Source organism: Lepidothrix coronata, unplaced genomic scaffold (assembly GCF_001604755.1).
Source record: "Lepidothrix coronata isolate B3197 unplaced genomic scaffold, Lepidothrix_coronata-1.0 Scaffold132, whole genome shotgun sequence".
Taxonomy (NCBI): domain Eukaryota; kingdom Metazoa; phylum Chordata; class Aves; order Passeriformes; family Pipridae; genus Lepidothrix; species Lepidothrix coronata.
This window is the reverse complement of record NW_016690312.1, coordinates 384,919-407,036: the sequence shown is the minus strand read 5'-3', so window position 1 is coordinate 407,036 and position 22,118 is coordinate 384,919. Positions and strand designations below refer to the sequence as shown.

The window sequence follows — 22,118 nt, the reverse complement described above, 5'->3', positions numbered from 1 at the left end:
TTAATATTCACACAGTTTTGAAAACAGGAAGCAAAACAAGCCACAGAAGTTAAAGCTAAACTTGAGATTTTCAAAGATTCATAAAGTAGTATGCATGTAATTCCATGGGAAAAAAAAAAGTAAGGACAGACTCCTTTCTTCTGTCTCCTTGAAAATCCAAACCCATACATTTAACTGACAGCTTTGGGATACCTCAAATGAAATCATAACTGTCAGCAGCAGTGACATCCTACACCAACACAGGTCTGAGAGAACCACTGCATTTTATCATGGCAGTGATACATGGAGCAAAGAGTGCTTGAAAAGGCAATGATACAATAAATCATAAAAATTCCTCCTGTTCTGCTCTCAGTCTACAGGCTTTAAAAGCACAAAAAGCAAACTTTAACTTCTTGAACCAAAAATACTTGCAAAGGTGTTCTGGTCTATTGTATCTGCTTTCATATAACTCAAGCTTAAGCAGTGTAAAGGATCTTTAGATTCCAGTGCTTTCTAAACATATCTTGACCATTTTAAACAAGAAGTAATTTATCAAGAGCCAACTATACAGCACGAAGACCAAGCTGAGACTTGAGCTGTTGAACAAGTTGTTCCAAGCACCTTTGAAAGTGGATGCCATAAAATTAACTTTAGTGCCAGAAAGGTGAGGGAACAGCCTTAAGATTAGCTCAGAGAATGGCAATCCCACTGAGTGGTGTTTTTCCCCCAAATAAAAGACTATTCATTGGTTCTGGTTCTTTGGGATCTGTCAGAAGCAGTTATCCCTCATATACTGGCTGATGAATCACCTTCTAAATGTGTGTGATATTCGCTGAGCAGGTACTTTGGGGAGAAGCCAATGCACAACCCTCTGTAACAAAGACTTCTGCAGGACACACTGCACATCTCTTTTTGTTTAAAAGGGCAAGAAAGGAAGGAAACCAAGCCAGGCTTTCCAAGACACAGCTCATGTCTGACCTATTCCAAAGAGCAAATTGCCCAGTATCCTGATTCTTCTTGATATTGTTAAAATATTGACAACCAACTTGAGGAAATAATTGCTGAAATGGCTGTGGATAACCCAGGATGAAGTGAGAATGTCAGCTCTAATGGTGCAAACAAATTAGTCATGTTCAGCAATGGGTAACTAAAAAGAGACTGCAGTCAAAAGTACTTTTCCCCAACTATGTCACAGTGCTTCTCAAATAGTCATGAATCCATCCTTACATTTTCACTTAGAACTCAGGAGTTACTAATGGCATAAAGACCTGACAGACAGGAGTATTAAGTAACTTCTCTTATGCCTGCATTGGGAGGCCCCTGGTGTAACACAGACTTACAAGTCTTAAACCAGCACCTTAATCATGTTTTATACAAAACCTAAACACGAAAACAGCTTTAAAATACTCAAATTAAATCGTCTTAAAGATTAATTTAATTAAAAAACGCGGTGCCTCGTACCCGAAATACGCTTCCAAATCACTTCAGTAATTAGCTTTTCTCCACACAAAACATCACTTATTTAACTGTAGTTTTGGGACTTTCCAGGTCTGCAAGAACATTATCCTTCTGGACGATTATAATGGCTGGAATATACTGGATGAGCAAACACAGAGAGGATCAGATCTCCCTTGAGCACTGGCCCAGCATATGGTCCTGCACATTTTGAAAGATGGTGTTTGGGATACTCTGCTGCATATTCTTAAGATGACTGCTCTTCTGCTGTGAGAAAGAGGGTTTTTTCTTATCCCTAAAATGACTGTCTTCAATAAGTGGTGATTCACTGAACTAGCCCTGAAGCTGCCTTTGGAAGCTCAGTATTCAAAAACCATCTGTGCCAGCAAGTACCAGGAGAGGGCTTTCACTTGATATTTAAACAAATTATACCCTCAGATATTTCAAACATATACTCTGTATTTATGTATTTTGGGGTACTAGCCATAGGTCTCAATGAAAAAGTAAATTATTATTATTATTATTATTATTATTATTATTATTATTATTATTATTATTATTATTGTTATTATTAAATACAGCAAAATATTTGCATTTAAATTATACACTTTAATTCCATAATAAAAAATGAGGGACTTGGAAATATGCTAATTCTGCATTCATGCCACTTTAGCATTACCCAGATATTTAACTTGTAAAAGCTACCTGACCCAATCTTGGGATGGTTAATCCTTTTCTTAAATCTTTAACTCTCACAATTATGTGAAAATACCTCTTTCATAAACAAAACCAAATTTGAATCCTAACTCTTAAAAGCCTTACAATTCAAGACAAAAACCATTGAAAATGTGACCTGGATAGATCTGAAATCAAACGAAAAGCAACTCAGGTAAACAAAAGCAACTCAAAACTTCCCATATTTAATCTGACATTAGAGGTGCCTAAGGATGCTCACTAAAGAGCTGAAGTGGTTGCTGCTTTGTACATTGTAACCTGTACATGTGACCCACTGCCCTCTCTCTGCCTCCACTGGTACCATGTGTGTCCCTGCACATGGTTCGGGACTGTTAGATACCCAACTTGATAATCATGCATTCAATTCCAAGAAGCTGTAACTTTTTCCAAAAAATTTTGTCCACTGTTATTAAATAAATGAAAAGTCCCTAAAAAATTCTGCAAATGCAATATTTTCAACTGCAAGGCAGAGAAGCTGAATCCTTCCAAAGGTATCTCGTTTCTCTTTACCTCTTCTCTTTTCCTCTTGATCTAAACCACATTATAATAATAAGCAGGCTGAATTACTGATGAGCTGCTGCTGCTACAGAGGCAGCTGTGTTTGCAGCAGATCATCTAAAATACGAGAAGACAAGAAAGGCACTAAAAAGGAAGCGAATGAAGTGCAGGTGATCTCACTTTGCTGTCTCTGTCTTGCTGGAAGTTCCTTTCCAGTGCTCACTGGGCTCTGGGCCAAACTGCTTCAACAAGCTAAGCAGGAACTATTCACTTTTTATTGTTGTTAGGTTAGTCTTCTTCCTATTTATCACAGGGAAATGGGTTAGCTCAGGGTACAACAAGAGCCAGAGCCAGTCAAAGGGAAGAGGCAGGAATGCACTACCAGGGATTGGGATGGGGGTCACAGTCAGATTGGCTCAGGCTACTGACAGTCTGCAACTGGTCACACACATGGTGGCAGTGTCATTTCAGAACATCCAGCTCCTGCTCATCCACTTTTCCAGAAAATATTTTTTCCTGTTTTTTTGGAAAGGCATTTTTATATGGTGGTGGCATATAGAAAAAAATTAAATTTTTTAAAAAGCATGTAAAAACAACCTCACTCCAAAACTGCCCATTTTCCATGTCCCCAAGTAAAAGTAATCAAAAAAAAGTTAGCTATAGTAGTACAGAAGAGAAAAATGATGGGCCTGGTCTTATGATAATCCTGCCATCCAAAAAAAAAGTCTATTTTAGCTATGGCTTGAAAACGAGCCAGGAAGTCCAAATGAGCACTGGCAACATGAGACACAGAACAAGTTTAAAGAAAACACTCTCAAAGAAAGTGCTGGTGGAAAATATAGGCAATTATGAGTACAAGCTTTTTCACATTTATAAAAGCTGTAGAAGAGATTTCTCTCTATACAACAACCAGTACTTGAACACAGAAACACTAAGCTTTTCCATCAGCTTTTTGTCTTAAACAGAATATCCATCAGTAGCCCCTAAATTGACCTCCTGCTCAGATCAAAAGGGTATCATTAAAAAGATCCGATTTCCAAAGAGAAATTGTGAGCTGGTATTTCTGTTAAAACAAGAAGCTGGACTGAAACCCAACACTTCTCATTGAAAAATGGCCAATGCAACGAAGTAAAATATCAAACAAGAGTTAGTTCAGAAAGGGAGAAAAATGTACCATGCCAGGGTGGGATGATTTGTAAATTATTTCCTTTTGCATCAGCATATGGGCAGTGTCTCAGCTGCAACAAAAGCAGACATGTAAGTAAAAAAAGATTAATGAGGAGATTAGCAACTTCAATTCAAAAACTGGCTATTTTGACTCAGAAAAAAAAAAGGCAGGCCAAGGAAGCTCTGGCCAAGTCAGACCTTGCTAGCAGAGATTATCAGTAGCAAGGGCTTTAAGCAGCTTAGAAATTGCTTAGAGAAATCAGTGTCATAGACCACAGTGGAGGTCAGAGATCTGAAGGTGGATGTCAGTACCACAGAACAGCCTCATAACAATGTTTATAATCTCCAGAAATCCAAAGAAGAGATAACAGACAGTCTTAGACAAAAAATACAACATTTCACTACCTTTTACAGTAAAACATCTTGGAGGAGTTGAGTTTATTTCTGCATAGCAGCCCTAAAATGAGCTCAGAATACCAGAAAGGGAGTTTCTAGCAGCCAACCTGTGTGACAGCTTCTAACAGCACTTTAGGTCCTGTTCCCCAGAAAAGACATTGAATAATGCAAATACAGCATCCAAGACCTTGAAAACAGCTTGCAGCCAGGCATCTCTGTGAGCTGGCCAGGATGGTTAGAAGCTGGGAGAAGCGGGACAGGAGCAATTCTGTCTGAACTGGCACACAATTCATGGCTCCAGGAAATCCATGTATCGGCAAAAACTCCAAGGATCATTTGCCAATTGAACAATACAGTTGTTTAGCAAAATCTGGGCTAGGTGAGCAGCAAAAGGAAGCAAAAATCTCCAGAAGCCTTTGAAATTTGCCACAGACCTTTATATTTCCTTGAAGCATTGTACCAGGAGATAAGGAGCTTCTAGGGAGAGAGGGAAGCTGTTCATCAATAACCCATTCAGGCAGAGAGCTCTGAATAAAATGTTGCACTGAAGGTGACCACAGTTTTGTCCATCAAACTGTAAAAGCTTACAAAAGGATCATTGTTTTTAAAAGAGCCAATAGACAATAAAAATCAAATTCTGATACTTGGGAGAAAATATTCCCTTGGTCAAGTGAAGACAAGCAGGGAAGGTACACTTGGTAAAATCTGAAAGGATCCATGTATTATTAGAAGGTTCAAATTATTTTTAAATGAGTGACAGCCAAAGCTGCCACTGTCCAGTTGAGCTTCTAATAAAGCTTCTTCTGGCCTGTTGGTGTGAGATTTCTTTCAGGTGCATATGGAGAACAAAACTCTTTACCAAACATATGACAAGGAGGGAATAACAGGACAACACAAAACACAGGGAGCTCCCTTAGTCTGAAACTAATTTCACCAGAAACAGGAGCACCTCCTACATATTTGGAGTCCTAAGTCAAGTTTAGAATGTAAACAAGATCCACTTCTGTTCCTAGCTCAGCTAATTCCCTAGCACTAATCTTAGCACATGAAAAGAGAGAAGTCAGATAAAAGCTGTCCAAAATGGGAAACAAAAAGGCCTTTGGAAATGCCTGGCATTTAGACAGTCAAATGCCTGAGCCAAAACTGTTAGTTTAGTTATTCAAAACAAAATGTTTGCCTTTTCCTCAGAACAGGCATATAATAGGGAGAATTTCTCTGACTCCACTGTGTAGGCAGAGCAGGAACAAAAGCACCCAACTGTATCTGTGCTGAGCAACACAGGGCTCTTCCCAGCTACCCAAGGTCCAGCAGCCCTGTCACCACAGTTCTGCACCTTGGTTAACACACACCAGGCTTTGGATGACCTTGCATTCCATTGTGCAGTACAGCTGCTGCTCCATCTGAGATAACAGGAGAATCATGCTAACAAATCTGCTTCTACTTCTGAGCACGGTCTTCTCATTGAAATTTCATACAACTGAGCATGATCACAAGCTTATCTTTGCAGGGGTGGGGGACAACCTGACATTCTGTACAAAGTTTGGACACATATTTGTCACAAAGCCACACTTACTGGTATTACTACAAGCTCTTGGTTCCAACTGTGAGACTACAGTTACATTTTTCTGGATACTTCTTCACTCCCTACTCTTTTTTTTTTTTTCATTTTCCTTCGGATTAGGCAGAGAGAAAACAGGTACAAAGGCAGTGAGTAGTTTAAGACCTACCCTTCCCATTCAAATATTTTTAAAATATTCTTTAATTATCTGCTGACAGTTAATACTTGAAAATACAACTAAGAGAAGATGGCATTTTAACTGTGGCAAGATAAACTGGACTCACGGTCCTTCTAATTGAGAAATGTGCCTTTTCAAGTTACACTGTTCACTGAAAACAACCAGATGAAGCAACTCTAGCTGTTCCTACGAGGTTTAGGAGTAATAACCTCTCTCACTCTATACAGGCACATACCTCCCCTCCTATGGAGAGCAGTCCAGGTGTATCCAGCTTCCGTTTCTTGCGGGGACCGATCGCTGCCAGTGCTGTGAGATTGGCATCCCTCTGCCTCATCTGTGCCAGTTCTTGTTGCTGCATCTGGTAGAGAGAGGAACAACTCACTTTAGTTTTTATTCTGTTGTCACTTCGAAATGTTATTTTCAGACCTGTAAGCATGAGGCAGAAGTCACACATGACCAACCCCTGACAGCACCTTGCTGTTCCCAGCCACTGTTCCTAGAGGAATAATGAAGATACAGAAGTTCTCATGACTTTTCACAGGATTTCTGCTTCCAAATAACTCAACTGATTTTGGAAACTCCATCCTTCTCATTAAAACGTGCCTTAGCAAGTACTACATACTAACTACACATCTCCAGTTTAATACTGACATGAAGAATGTAAATGCCCATTCAAATATTACGAAAATTTTTTTTTCATCTCATATTTAAATGTTTCAAATACTCAATATTTTCTTTAAGAAAATCTAAATTAATAAAACACCTCTACCTAAACACTAGCTGAAGGTAATACTGACACAAAACCTCTACAACCCAAATTAAGCTTTAGGTAAGAACACATTTGACTGGTTTGAAGCTAAGAATTAAACAAGGTGCCAGCTGCTCTATGTAACAAAGTAACATGCTACAGAAAATAAGAGAAAATACTCCGGCCAGCACAAGAGAGGCATAATCCTTTCAAGGAGTATAAACTGTATAATCCTTTCAAGGAGTTAATCTAAGTGTCAGAGTCCCATGAACACTATTACTTTAATAAATATTCTGATCATCAATACTACACAAGAGTAATTGATTAGGTAACGCAGTATATTATTTTAATTAGATAAAAGCATTCATAGCTCTCAGCAACAATTCTTATTAATTTCAAAACTTTGGGTTTGCAAAACCCCTCAATAAATTGTGAGGAGGTGTTTCCTTTCTAATCCCACTTGTTCCTGCTTCAGCAGCAACACACAGAACACCACCTCAAGAAATTCCGTGGTGGTGTTAAAACAATGTATGATACAGGCACAACTCTTCATTAAAATAAAACTGAACTGACAAGTACAGATAGAAGTGTCTCAGCCATCACCTAATGTGACCTGCACATAGAAGCAGAGCCTGAATGATCTTGGCCGATGTTAAAAGGAAAGGAGGTTTAAGTTAAAAAGTGCCAGTGTCGGGTATTTTTCTCCATTCATGTCTGCCCAGAAAAAGCAGGTCCACCTCCTGCCTCCCATTAAGCACAGTTTTCAGATTCATTCATTTAGCAGTGCAACATACTTGTGACCAAGCATTATGAACAGCTTTGGCCACAGGCTGCCCAGGGAGGGCTTTCAACTCAGGCTGCCAGTGGAGGCCCATCCCACCCCTACCAAGATGCCAAGGCCAACACACGCCCAGAGCCTGAGGAGGGACTGCAGGGGAACCCAAGAGCACCTGAAGAGCAGCACAAAGGAACTGCAGCCAGCAGGTCAGTGCATCAGGGCCCAAACCCCAACACAGTGCTCCAGGGTGGCCTCAGCAGGGCCCAGCACAGGGGACGGTCACTGCCCTGGTCACTATTTCTGACACAAGCCAAGATGCCCTTGGGCTTCTTGGCCACGTGGGCACACCTGGGCTCATGCTCAGTTGCTGTCAACCAACACCCCCAGGAGCTGTTCTGAGCTGCAGTCAACAGCTGATGTCCACGTGGAGACTGGTGACAACTGGTGACCTCAGGGGTCGGGATTGGGACTGGCACATTTTCACATCTTTGTCGATGACGTGGACAGTGGGATCGATGCACCCTCTCCAGGTGTGCTGCCAGCACCCAGCTGTGTGGTGCAGTCACACGCTGCAGGGGAGGGATGCCATCCTGAAGGTCTCTGACAGGCCTGAGAGCTGGGCCCCTGCAAACCCCATGAAGTTCAACACCAAGTGCAAGGTCCTGCATCTGGGTTGGGGCAACCTCAAGCAAAAACACAGGCTGGGTGGAGAACGGGCTGAGGAGAAAGCCTTGGAGGTGTTGGTGGATTAGAAGTTTGACACAACCCAGCTGTGTGCACTGGCAGCCCAGAAAGCCAACCCTGCCCTGGGCTCATCCCACAGCGTGGGCAGTAGGGAATTCTTTCAGGAATTCTTTCAGGAAGGGGATTCTTTCCCTCTACGCCACTCTGGCAAGACCACCTGCAGTGCTGCCTCCAACTGTGGGCCACCAACACAAGAAGGACATGGACCCACTGGAGCCAGTCCAGAGGAGGCCACCAGAGAGCTGGAGCCATGAGCAAAGGCTGAGAGAACTGGGAAAGGCTGAGAGCCTGCAGGAGGGAAGGCTCTGGGGAGACCTCACCGCAGCCTTCCAGCACTTAAAGGGCTCTTACAGGAGAGCTGGAGAAGAACTTTTTACAAGGGCATGTAGTGACAGACAAGGGGAAATGGCTTCAGAGTGGATTTAGATTAGATACAAGGAAGAAATTTTTCCCTGTGAGGGTGGGGAGGCCCTGGCACAGGTTGCCCAGAGAAGCTGTGGCTGCCCCATCCCTGGAAGTGTCCAAGGCCAGGTTGGACGGGGCTTGGAACAACCTGGGATAGTGGAAGGTGTCCCTGCCATGGCAGGGAGTTGGATTAGATGATCTTTAAGGTTCCTTCCAACCCAAACCATTCTATATTTTTGCATTCTTCAGAAAAAGTGAATTCAGTAATTAAAAGTTTGAAACCCCATTTTTCGCATTTTTATGCTATATATTCTGCAACTTCAGTTATTACCATAACTCCAGCTTAACATTATCTAAAAATACATATTGCATCTAGAGGAGAAAAGAATTTCCTAAATACAAAAAACAAACGCAGAAAAATATCTAAATAATAGTGCAAAGGTCTATACATACTTCTCTTTGCCAACTCATATTAGGTTTTTAGCTCAAATATCTTTGGCTCTCTTCCAGATTAAATGCCAGTTAGACAGACCTGCCCGCTTACCCTTTCAAGGTAGATAGCAACAGTGGTGAGCTCTAATCATTTACAAAGGTCATGATCGGAAGCCAGCCCGTAAGCAGTCATTTAAAATTCGATTGATCCCTATTTGTAGTCAGGGAAAGAAAATGGACATTTCAGCTGTATTGTAATTATGAGGCTTCAAGGCAACTGTAAATAGATGTGCAAATCCAGATACTGGCAAATACCTTAGAGAAGAAATTATTACTATAGTATAACATATATCCAGGAAAGGTTGAAGATAAAACTGCATATAAAAAAAGATCAATCATCTTTTTGCTAATTTGCCATGCTTGCCAGCCTATAAGGGTTATCACAATTATCAGAAGTCTGATGAATATTTAAGAGAGGGCCAACTGGCTCAGAGTGATCTCAGAAGAAGTTGTCAAGCTTTGCAGAATAAGAAATTTTGCACTGGAGTAAGTATTCGTTTCCTGGGAGGTGCAGGTCAGAAATGCAGTCTAATAGATAACTGGTATCATGCAAAGGTTATATGAATATTATATGAGTATCTTATCCAAAGTCACCATTTTCAAACCCACAGGAGCTAATACTTGGCCCTCTGTACGACCTGTACTGCACTATACCATGATTGTTTCAACATGGAGTATAAGCACAGTGCCTTCTTTTGGTTTTTGTTTGGTTTTTTTTTTTTTGCACATGCAAAACATGCCTTTTCTCTAAATTCCCCATAGTGGGATAAGTTCTGCCCTCCTTGAAACCTACAGTGTCCTGTGCTGTTCTACCAAGAAAACAGGCAAGAGCTTCAAGAGCCTGCAGAAGGGTTTGCACTCATATATTCCTCAGGTTCTCTGTCCTTTCTTTTTTAACCAGTGAGAAGGGCTGAAGATAGCTCTTGATATCATAGGCTAATTTTTGACACATTCACAAGATTTTCCACTACCTATAATTTCAGCACCTGACAGGAAGCCTGAGAACAACAGCCAGAGCCAAAGGAGCTGGGCTCTCTTCTACCTCACTGGGTGAATACTGGTAAGACGTTTTTCTTCACCTCCCTGTGCCTCTCACCCCACATCACCCAGCTTGTCTATTCATGCTATCAGCTCTCCAGACAAGGATCCTCCTCTACTACGTGCCTCACTTATAATCAAGCCCCAGTGGGATGAATAGACATTACTTTAATACAAATAAGGAATATGCTGCCAGGTACAAAAGCTCCAGACAGAAGCACAATACAGTTTCTGGTACTGGTTTTACAGTACACACCATGGTAAACTGCAGCAGGAAAGAACCACCTTATGTAAACCTTCATGAATGCTGATCAAAACATTTCTGATACATCAAACACATGCATCATCAGTGAGATCACAGCATCCTGATGTTTTATAAAATAAGGACTGAAGTGCTGAAATACTTGATAAATACTGTATTGCACAAATTCACATCAATCTTTTAAAAATTATCACTGGTGGGGCTTGGGGTTTTTTTTAAAGCTCACCCAAAGGCAGGGGATCATAAAATTACATTTAAAAATAATCAAAAGAACTCTGATCCTGATACTGGTTACCAACAGAGGCCTTCATCGTGCAGTGGTTACTGTACTCCAGCTAACTTAGGAGAACATCTCTGCACTGTTAACTGTGAATTTGCTTACAATAAAACATCTTTGCAGTTTATGGATACATATTAGCAAGACATTTGACAAGATTCCTGGGTGTTATTTAACATCCCAGAGCAGACTGACCACCACTGTTGGCTTCTTCATACCCCCATCCAACTTTGTCTTCTCTCCAAGTCACATACTGTTTTTTCACAGCCTACATCAGATGACCTGCACCAGTCTCTTTCCTACTTATTATCTGTTTCTTCATCAAAAAAATGATCCTCAATTGTAATTTCTGTTTAAAATAATTTAAAAAAGGCAGTATCTTGGCTTTGGTTGAAAAGAGGAGACAGTGTACCTTGTCTACCAATGCCAAATGCACAACTCTGCCCTATGGAGGCTCTTCTCCCCAGTGTCCTCTGGAGCCACGCTCTCTGTGTCAAGTGGACATGACTTTGGAACCAGTTCTGCACACCTGGTTCCACAGTAATCACCCTCTGAACTCTCAGCACTAAGAATAATGTGAATTAAACGCAGCCGCTTTCAGTGTTCTAAAGTGACTCTTAAAAGTACCTATAAAACTAAAGCTACTTAAGCTTCTTACTTTACACAATCAATCATATTTTAAAGTAACAAAGAAGACTCTTATTACAATGTAGTTTATCTTCTAACTCAGACAGTTACTAATTTCTGGATATTTAAACAAATGAAACACCTGTTGCTACCTATACATCCTGATAAAATAATTTCCTGTTAATTAACATGATTTAGCAGAAATTAATCTAACTCACTACATCAACCAAGATGCAATCATTTGATAGCTGCATTCATTCAAACTCTCATTTTCATACTGGACTGCAGATGCAAAATCATTCTTTAACTTACCTTCATCACAATTAATATGGATATACTTATCAATAACATATTAAAATTTCTGCCCTCTGGGAAGAAAGCAATGCTTCAATTCAGAACCATGCTAATCAACAACAATAAACTTTTTTGAAAGTAAAAATATTTACCTAAAACACAAATACTTCAATATATTATACAAGAAAAAATGTTTACAAATTAGATGCTGTTCCTTGCTCCTTATCCAATCCAAATGTATTTTTAGCATGCCATTTACCTACTGAGAGATATCTCATTTGATGAAAAGTACAGTATAAGAAGGAAGCATCATTTGGACAATGAAATTTTCTTCTTTGAGATGGTAGCACAGCATTAAAACCACAGAAAGAACACTACTTCACTGCTTTCATAAAGTAAAGCTAAAAACTGAGGCTCTAAAATGTGAGTTTGTTTTCTTTTTCTTTACATCATTATTTGTTATGACACATTTAGGTATTTTAGAAAGAAGTGCCACAAGCCATATGCCACAAGGAAGACAGCCATATGTCTGTCGAAAGTATCAACACTAGATCTTAAAATTTAGATTTAATAATTCCCAAAAACCAAAAATGCAACTTATTCATCAGGGAAAATGAAGGCAAATGGAAATTAGCTTTGTCTAAAGCAGAGATGGAGATGAAATATGGGCATGAGCTGTAGCTGCTAAGGACTGCACTAAGAGAAATCTCCTTCAATATGATCAGAAAGTGAGAGGACGACGGGAACTCTTAAAAATTCAAGTCTACATATAAACAGCTTGAAAAATAAAAGGGAGAAGAGGGAGTGGCATCACATGAGAGAGAAAGGTCAAGGAGGTGTTTCTCTACCTACAGGCAGAATTCAGGGATGTTTTTTGGCCTGGAAGGAAAATAACCCAGTGACAGAGACACAGAGATGATTATAAAGATAAAGAAGAAAGAGCTTAAGGAAGAAGTCATGTATGTTTAAATACTGCCAATATAAGATTTGATAAGGGAATAGAAGCTGCATTGTAAAAGTTTCTGTAGTCACAGAGCCAACTCAGCCCACAAAGAACTAGATTTTGTCTACTTACAATTGCCACCATATTCAGAAATACCACCTAAGAAACGAGGACTGAGAAGAGGCCACCAGCACCACAGAAGCTATAAATAAGTGCAGCCCAGAATGAAGGCAGGCAGCACTGAACCCCAGCAGAACACTGGCAACGGAGGGTGCTAAATGGCAGAAATGTTTGATGAAAGCAAGATCATATAAACAATGATTGAAGCACTGGTTTCTAGCCAATAGGCATCAGTGGAGATCCCTCCTAATTCTGTTTGCAATGGATGGCTTAATTCCTGATAACAGGGTCATATGCTGGGAAAAGCTTGTCTTAATTGATGGGTCTGCAACATGTATCTATCAGTCTCAGACAGTGATTACACCCCCCGGAAAAACATCTTTTTTGCTGAGGAGTGCCTGAAATGCGGAACCATTACACATGTCCTAAGATGCCCACAACAGAAGGTGCAATTAAAAAAATGAAACTCATTAAAAATGCTGGCAGTAACCTCAACAAGTCCAGGGCAATGATCAAGAAGGATTGGTGCATCAGTGAACTTTCAGAGAGCCTTGAGAAGTGCCTTGTGTCTGCAGATGCCCGTGCTGGGCTCCCCCCTCTCTGTGGCACTCGAAAGGTCAGCAGAGCTCCACAGCTACTGCTGGGAAGAAACCAGTCCAAAGGAGTTGAAGTTTAGAAGAGGCACTGCAACAATGCAACACCAGAGGAGTTTTACCTGTGTAACAGCAAGTCTGACACTGAACACATTCTGTGAGACTTTTAAACATTCGCAGCTCTGAAAAAAATCTATCTCCTTTTCTTCAATACAGAGCTGGAGCTGCTTCTCCACAAGTGTCCTCCGACACCTCAGGAAAAGCTCCAGTCATGGCTTGCAATGGCCGTACATCTATTTGAACTAGATCAAGATTTTACTTCACTGCAAAAGGTGTTTGTCTTTTGGGTTTGCTATTGTTGGCTTTTCTCTTTTTTTCTTTCCCACACACTTTTCAAAGCATTCAAAAATGACTGCATAGTATTAGGAAAAAAAACACCCTGGGCAAAGACTAAGCTGGGAACGTTTCAGCCCCAAGATGACTGTTTCTCAAAATAATGAGCATCTCAGCACAGTTCTGGAATCTTAACTGGGGTACTTCGGACCAAGTGTCCTTCCTACAATAGACGTCTGTGTTTATTACATCTAATTTCATTATGTTTTAGAAGTTTACTCAAATTTAAACGTGCCCTATTTACTTTCAATGTGTCAGATTCTGACACGGAAAACGCCAGGGTGCATCCTGCCTTTCATTTTTATTTTTCCCTGAAAGAAAAAGCCTTAATAGTAATTTTCTCCAGTCATGGACATTACTTAGTTCAATGAGATTTTTAAAATAATTATCAGTAAAACTACTATTTTATCTCCTCACTACTCTAGACCACATACTGTTGTCTGAACTGATTATATACCTATATATATGATACAGGTTTCATTTTCTTGGAAGCATCCTTAATAGCTTACTCACAGCTTATAAAAACGATAAGCATGAAGAATTTTGAGATTTGATTTTAAAAAGTCTTGTAATTTTCTATCATACTCGGTTGCCTTTTTTGATTTTCCAAATACAATGCACTATTTTGGTTTAACTTAAACCCATTTACTTCTGCAACTGTCTAACCATCTCTTCAGCTACATATTCCAACCTAGAGTGACACAAGGTATAATAAATACTTTTAGGAAGATATCCCTCAAATAATTCTGAAAGAGTTCTACAACAATGGATTTTTTTTTTTGATCCTTCCAGTAACTTTAATCATTACATTTCTTCATTCCTCAAAATCTGTTGTTGGAGCTCCACTACATTTTGTTTGGTTTTGGTTATACCACTCCTCAAACAAAGAAGTTATCTCCAGTAGCACCAGTTCCAGCCTCTCCTATAGTAAACTGAAGACACCCCCATTTTGAGCCTTGATGTTTGTTAGGTCCCATAATAGTGTTTGGCAGATTTGCCAAGCCAAATACAGACCATTTGAGCAAAGGGTTTCTGAGGCACAGACAACTGGGCAGGATCAGCATCAGTAGAGCTGGCAGCTTATTGAAATGTCAGTAACTTACTTGTTGTGAGATCAGAAAAAATGCTGAAAAAAAAACCCCAAGATCTCTTATTTCATTATTATCAATCAATGTTATTTCTGAGCAAAGCAACAATGGACAATTACAAATCTTCTCAAGCTGTTCTTCAAAGGAAACAACACATTCAGCACAAATATGATTGTGAGAGTACGAGTCAAAAAGCTTGATGGCATCATCAAGCTCCTCATCTCAGGTGCATGTAACAGAACCTCCTCACCACTGGGGCACTGCAGAGATTAAGATCATCTCCCTCTGTTAATCTAAGTGGGGGTTTCCCATCTCCCCAGATTCCCAGGATGTTCTCCCCCTTGAAGTGAGGCACTGTGTGAGGACTCAGACTGATGCTTTAATGAAGATTAGGGAATATAAACTGCAGTGAAAGCCTGTGTGAAGGACAGTCATGTCTAGAGTTACAGACTAAGGTAATAATGAGCCGTGGCTTCGTTTGGGACATCTGACAAACACTGGGACAAGAGGAGCTAACTCAACTAAGAAAAGAGAGCTTTGCTTTTTTAAAATCACGCACTGGACAACAGGAGGGCCAGATGAGCCTCCCGAGGAAGCCTCCCCTCAGTTCCCCACACCGGCAGCTGAGCCAGGGACTCCAGAGCTGCTGAGCTCAGCCCCGGACTGGGACAGGAATCAACTGCTCTGGTTTTCAGGTGGTGAAGTACCCCCAGAATAAACATTTTCGAAAATACCCTTTAAAGAATCTTTCCTGGTGTCTGAGTAATACAACAGTTATTTGGATGGTGAAAACTCTCCATGGCCACTACAGCTCTGTGTTAGTATCTGGGACTCTGAGCAGGAATTTTATCTGCAGAATCTTCTCTGTGCATCATGAGTGTCCATAGCAGAGCATGGCCTTTTTTTACTTTTATTTCTGTTCCACCTCTGGCACACCCTTGTAAACTGAAGTAATTAAGAAGCAGTGCAGCAGAACTGTACCAAAAAGATTAAGTTCTTGGTTAGTCTGTCAATGGAGTCAGCTGCAGACTGAGGCACACGGGAAGAGCTCAGCTTCATGGAAGTGAAGAGCAACAGTATTTCAGACCATAAAATCTCAAGTCAGCCTGAAGCATTTTCTCAATTTTTTTTCTCAAAATACGTATTTGTATTTTTTGGTAAAATTTCTGTGGCTATATGCCATTAGCACAAGACTTCGGAATAGCAGAAATTTTAAGTGCATTTAAAATAGTAGTTAATCAGAAATTCTAGTAAGAGGCTTTAACTAGATTATTCCAAAAGAAAAGGCCCAGATTTTGATACCAGTGCTCTAGCATTCTTATGGGAAATTTGCATCTTGAAACTGCCAGTCTCATTTGAGGAAATGAGGCAAATGCAGCAATCTACTAAAAATCATTTGGCTGTAATAAGTAATTTTAATCAAACAGTTAGAGAGAATGGCATTGGAGTTAATGTCTGAAGTGTCACAAACAGATGGGGAATGTGTAGTGTAGCGACTGGTTGTTCACTTTTAACGCAATATCCTTCTCTGCAGCCTGGATTGTGGTTTGATCAAGTCTAAGTGACACGACAAAAACAAATTTAATTTATTCTGAAACTATATTCAACCAAAGAACACACACTATAGCAAGTATGCTGCTCTGTTCAGAAGTGAGATTTGAGGCAGAGCAAAACTCCAGGAACAAAAATAGTCACACACCCACCACCTTCTTCCCCTTAAAAGTTGTGGGGGCAGTGCTGGGGGTTCGCTTGTGAAATGGAAGTTCCACTGGGGATGAAAAACAAGCTCGAAATTTAAATAATCTACATCTTTTCTATTTTAGATTTAACCATAGCAAAACCCTACTGCTCATTCCTCCTGCAGATCAAGGGAACAACACACCACAGTGTTGGGGACAAAATATTTCAAGCAATTTCTCAGGCGCTGACGAGCAGTAAATTAGGGAATCGTGTAAGTACAATACAGTAGTCTTCCCCTTCTATTGATCACATATAATTTACATCTTACAAAGATGTGAATTCTTGCATTCTCACTCCACAAGGAAAATCTCAATGATTTATTCATTTCAAATAAAAAATAGAAGGTAGATGAGAAGAATTACTTCACAGGCTGTAGCTTTCTCAGGGCACTAGTGCTAGGCTCTTCTTTCGCACTGCCCGAAGGGCCTTTGTGTGCAAGTCCCTCTAATTAACAAGGTGAATCATGCAGCAGTTCCCTAATTAGTGAACATGACAAGCCAATGGAAACAAGCAGACAGACCTGGCGTACAGATATGGTCAACAAAAGGCACAGCAACACACCATTAAAAAATGCCTATTTCATGTAAATAAAATAAAAAAGTAAGAGAACTACCATAATACTTAATTTTCCTTTTCATGTTTTATGCTTATTCCTCATTTATTGCAGATATAAATAACGGCAGTAAATCAAGGTTTTCAGCTGCGAGTCACACCACCTCTCCAAAATCAAAGACTAGTTATCCTACGTGAATAAGCATCTGCTTAAGGGGCATTATTTGTTTTCTCTCTTGTTTTTCTGCTTTAAAGAACTGCAGCTACATTAAGCTTAGCACTTTAAGAATCCCTTAATTAATTCTATTCAAAATTATTTTTTCTTGAAATCCTTTTTCACCAATAGATGAATGGAGTGCAATAGTTGCACTATTATTGCACTGTAGAAAATGCCTACACTCCCAATATGTCATAATTTTTACCTTTTGTGTAAGGATAAATAAATAATAAAAGTGAATAATCAAAGAATCAGATTTGCATTAAAAAGGAAATGAGATGATCTAAAATGTACCTCCTCACATTCATCTTTTCAAGTAAAATATTTTTAGTCTTTCGCTCTTCCTTCTGCTTTTCCCACAAACACTCTCCCCATCTCCAAAACAACACAGGGGGGTTAATTAATCTTCAATTTATTGCAAATTGAACCTTTGATTTAGATCTCTATGATCCTTCAACGCATTACCAGTCTAAAATGTGTGTCACCATCAGCAGAATATAATTCTTCACAAAAAGATTCCACTATATTCTTTGCTCTCTATTCCTCGGCTCATTATAATAAGTGAGAACTCCAGATTATTCCCTCATTACAAGCTCTTCGTCCTCACAAGCTTGAAAAAGAAATAAATTTGGCTTTCCTGTTCGAATTGGGCAACATTTCCTTATGTTCTAAATATTGTTTAATGTTTAGATGCTCAAAATATTAATGTCTAAAAAACCCCATACTTTTCTGACCAGTCCAGTTTTAAATATATGGGGTTAAAATACCGTCCCCTAAGTAATAATGGTTCTAAACACCTTTAGAGGTTCTTTTTTGGCTATAAATTTGAAGAATATTTAACAATGTTCTGTTCTAGAACTGATTAACTGCTCCAAAGTAGTTTTAAATTCAGGATAGACACTTCTCAGGGATCACAAGCAGAAGGTTGGAATCACTAAAAGCTGCTTGCTGTGCTCATTTCCCCCTTCACAGCCCCAGCATCCCTCAGATCCCACCCAACACACCCATCCCTGGGATGGTGAGGCACAGCTTTAAGCAGGGGCTGGAAGGATCCTCTTTTAACATGAAGGCAGGATGGATAATCTGCTAACAACTGAACTATGATCTGCCATATGCACGCAGGAAGTGTTCAGCAAACAACCTGTCACAAATGTTTACTGTTCCTGGACCCACTCACCAACAGCCTGATCAAATGTACCACAAACTCAGGCACACGTTTATTATCAAAGACAGCTGTAATTAAACCCGAAACTACTGCAAGGAGAAAACACTGAAAACCTTTACGTTCTTATTTGCACCTTAAATAACCAAATCTAAGTGAGAAGACTGGAAATAAATGCTAAATATGCAAACCCCGAAATTAATGCAAAATCACAAAATTTAGATGTGATTTTCAAATAAATGGTATATACACCAACACGGGTTATTTTACATGTACAATTACAAAAATATTTTGCATGTCAGTAAAAACACTAAGTGCAGCTGATAACAATAAATCATAATTGTCCACAGGAGTTGTTTTGATATGAGATTATATCTAATACCAGAGGGACAAATTCTGTTTGTTTAGAATATTGCTACTGATGCCAATGGAGTTACTCCAGAGTTACAATGGTGTGATAGAAGAATTCAATTATAACATTTTAAATGTGAGGGACACACATACAAAAAGTGACAGGAGCAAAAACACACTAAGAGGCACAAATAAAAATCCTCACCAGGGAACAGTCAGATCATTCTCACACTTGCTGCCCAGCCCAGCACGTCCTCACATTCCTAAGGCAGACATCTCCTTATCCATCGGATCCAGGGCGTTTGTTTTTCATATTTCAGTACTTACAGAAATAATTTCCACACAGCTACATGGACAGATGAGCATTTTTTTAACTGAGGAATTATTTTTAAAGCCTGAGGGTATTTATGAAATGTACATTTATGAATTTTTTTCTTTTGTATAGCTGAGCAGATCACAGAAGTCACCACATACTGCAATGTTAACAGAAGCATCCGTTGACAAATTTAAGAAATATATGCATTTCAGATAACATAACAGTGTACAAGATATTTAAATATGCATAATAATAGCTCTGTATCCAAAACATCAAATAAATATGGATTTATTACTGAGACCCAGCACCTTCTCCTGAGCACCATGACTGCACCCAAAACACACTAAAGTTTAGCTCTGTATAATGAAGTAAATTCTATCTCTATGTAAATTATCAAGATTAAACCTTAACAAAACTGGGATAAACAACTGGTCTCAGAAAACTGTGCCAGCCTCTCATGACCTCAAGTTACCTTTCTCCTCTGAGAAGTGTCTGGTAAAATTCAGAGCATTGTTTGACTTCTGCACCCTAAAATAAGGTAGAAGTTTTCCATCTGAGACTTAATTAGAGAGGTTTACAGGGTTAGCTACTGTAGCTACATAACCTTTAGATGTTCTCCGTGCAACCTGGAGGTCTGTAACACTCTGTCTTGTGGTCACCTAGATCACTAAAAAGGCAAAATAGCAAAAAGATGCAAACAACTTATATTCTTAGAGGGCGGAAAAAAGCCATCCCATAGTTTTGTTTCCTGACACACCCTAATACACAACAGATTCCCTGAACATATTGCTTAAGAAGAAAGGCTGGCAAATGCTGATGACAGACCATTATTAAAAGAGAGTACAATTTTGTTGAATACTGAATTTACTGTTTCTCAAACAGGAAGCTGAAAGCATTTTACTTAATTAATCAGCTGCATATACAGTGAAGCAATAATGTATATTCAATAACCTTCTTAATCATGACCTGTCCTAGTAAGGCATGGCAGATATCCTGTATATTCTACAGGTACCCTCCATGGGGAGCCCACCCCACTTCTCCAGAGCTGGCACATGTCCATTACAGACACAAAGCACTGGGCTGCCTTAAGATTAAGGGCTCCTCATGAAAACATGTATCAAATTTCTCCAGAATTTAAACACAGATTTTGAAAATAAATAGATAAAATTATCCTATTTCTCATAAAAATGTGCTCTCTTCTCCCCAGTTTCACCTCCAGTATGTTTCTAGCAGAGTGAACATTTTCCTCCTCTCCTGTCGTCCTGAGCACAATTAACACCTGAGTTTAGTTTTTATGCTCTAATTTCCCATTTTGTCTATTTGACACTTTCCTAAAGCTGACTTGGATTATCCAACACATTTGCCAGATATGAGCTCTTCTTCCAGGATAGATTTTTTTTTTTATTACTACTTTTTAGGAAATCAGTAGATTTTCAAGCATCTTACCATGTGAACATGGCTTTTGGGCACTAAGAGAAATCTTCAGAATCTACATGGTGTTATTTGTATTTCAAGAATATAAATGTCTGTTCTGAATATAAACAACTTGTGAAGGGAAGGGACACAGTGGTATAAGAAGCCTACTCTGTTCTTCGTGGCTGTGCAGAGTCAACAAACCCATGAACTGTAACTGCATCACACTGTTTTTCAATTTGCTTCACTCCAACCCCACAGATACCAGTTTTGAGGAAGCTGTAACACCTCAATGTACAGACACTCATCAGCACAAATATATATAACACACCTTCCCATTCCAGAAAATTGGATATCTCTGACCATTTCCATAGAAAACTAGAAGTTAGTCACCAATTCAGCAACAATTTTTAACACTAAATGAAAACAAAACTCTTACAAATCATTACTCAACTGCCTAATAACATTAAAAATGCACTAATACCTTTCAAGTGTTTACATTTTAGAGATAACTACATCTACCTTTAATAAACACATACTTAAGGGAAAAACAATCATCCAGTCCTGCACTGTGAATGGCAATAATACCTTTTATTTATTTAAAGATTGCTATTACTGAAAGGTAACTACTTTTTCAGGGTATGTTGAGCATCTCATTATTCAACTAAGATGATGTAACTACTCTTTCACAGGCTGACACAGTATTTTTAATGACAAGACTAAACTAAAAATAGGAAATAGATGCTAACACACCTTTCGTGACCTCAGCATGTTACTGACTTGCCACCTGGCTTGTAGTTTAGAGAAGAGTATGCACATAACCTAGTTACAGTCAGAAATGTTGAGTATTGAGTAAATCAAAGCAGACACTTTTTACCCTATTGTTAATGGCATTAAATCCTCCTTAAAAACTCTGCCACAATAAAGTACCTGAAAATGACAACAAAGCTCATGTTCACATTACTCCACAAAACATCCACACATGCCTAAGTACATAAACATTAATTGCCACATCCCAGCACAGACAGGAGATGCTGACGAGCCTTGTAGGAAAATTTTAGCATAGTTTTACAGAGCAGATTTACAGAATCAGATTCTTTGCTTCTGATTTTACAATCTGCTAAATAAAATATTCTTCAAGAGATCCGTGAAAATTAAAGTCCTGTGTATCTTAATAAATTACTTGGAGATACATAAAGGTATCACATGCATATATTTCAACTCTCTCAAATATAGGCTGGTAAGGAAGTTTTAAATTACTCTTTTAAAAATTTTACTACTACGTTCCAACTTCAGGTGTAACTGTGCTCCCATGAACTCTTTCATCTTCCACTAACAGGCTAGAAACAGATCCCAGATTTTACAAAAAGTAGCATGTTCTGCGAAATGTACACATTTCAAATAAGGTCCTGCCATTGTGAGATGACAGAACATGGAAACATCCTCCCAGAATCCGGCCAGGAAGGAGCTGTGGGAGCTCAGGGAGGTGTCTGTGAGTGGGTCTCACACAAAGGACACGAGCAGGGCTGTGGGAGGACTCTGTGAGTGGGTCTCACACAAAGGACACGAGCAGGGCTGTGGGAGCTCGGGGAGGTGTCT

At 39.4% G+C, this 22,118-nt stretch overlaps 1 protein-coding gene across 1 annotated transcript in view; it reads right to left on the bottom strand.

Moving 5' to 3' along the window:
- Positions 1–22,118, bottom strand: part of LOC108503175 (transcription initiation factor TFIID subunit 4-like) — a gene marked incomplete at its 5' end in the record, with an annotated part of 146,327 nt that overhangs the window by 39,333 nt on the left and 84,876 nt on the right. The window contains one exon of the mRNA XM_017826922.1: positions 6,202–6,324. Coding sequence (XP_017682411.1) covers positions 6,202–6,324 — 123 coding nt within the window. The remainder of the gene's footprint in view (positions 1–6,201; positions 6,325–22,118) is intronic.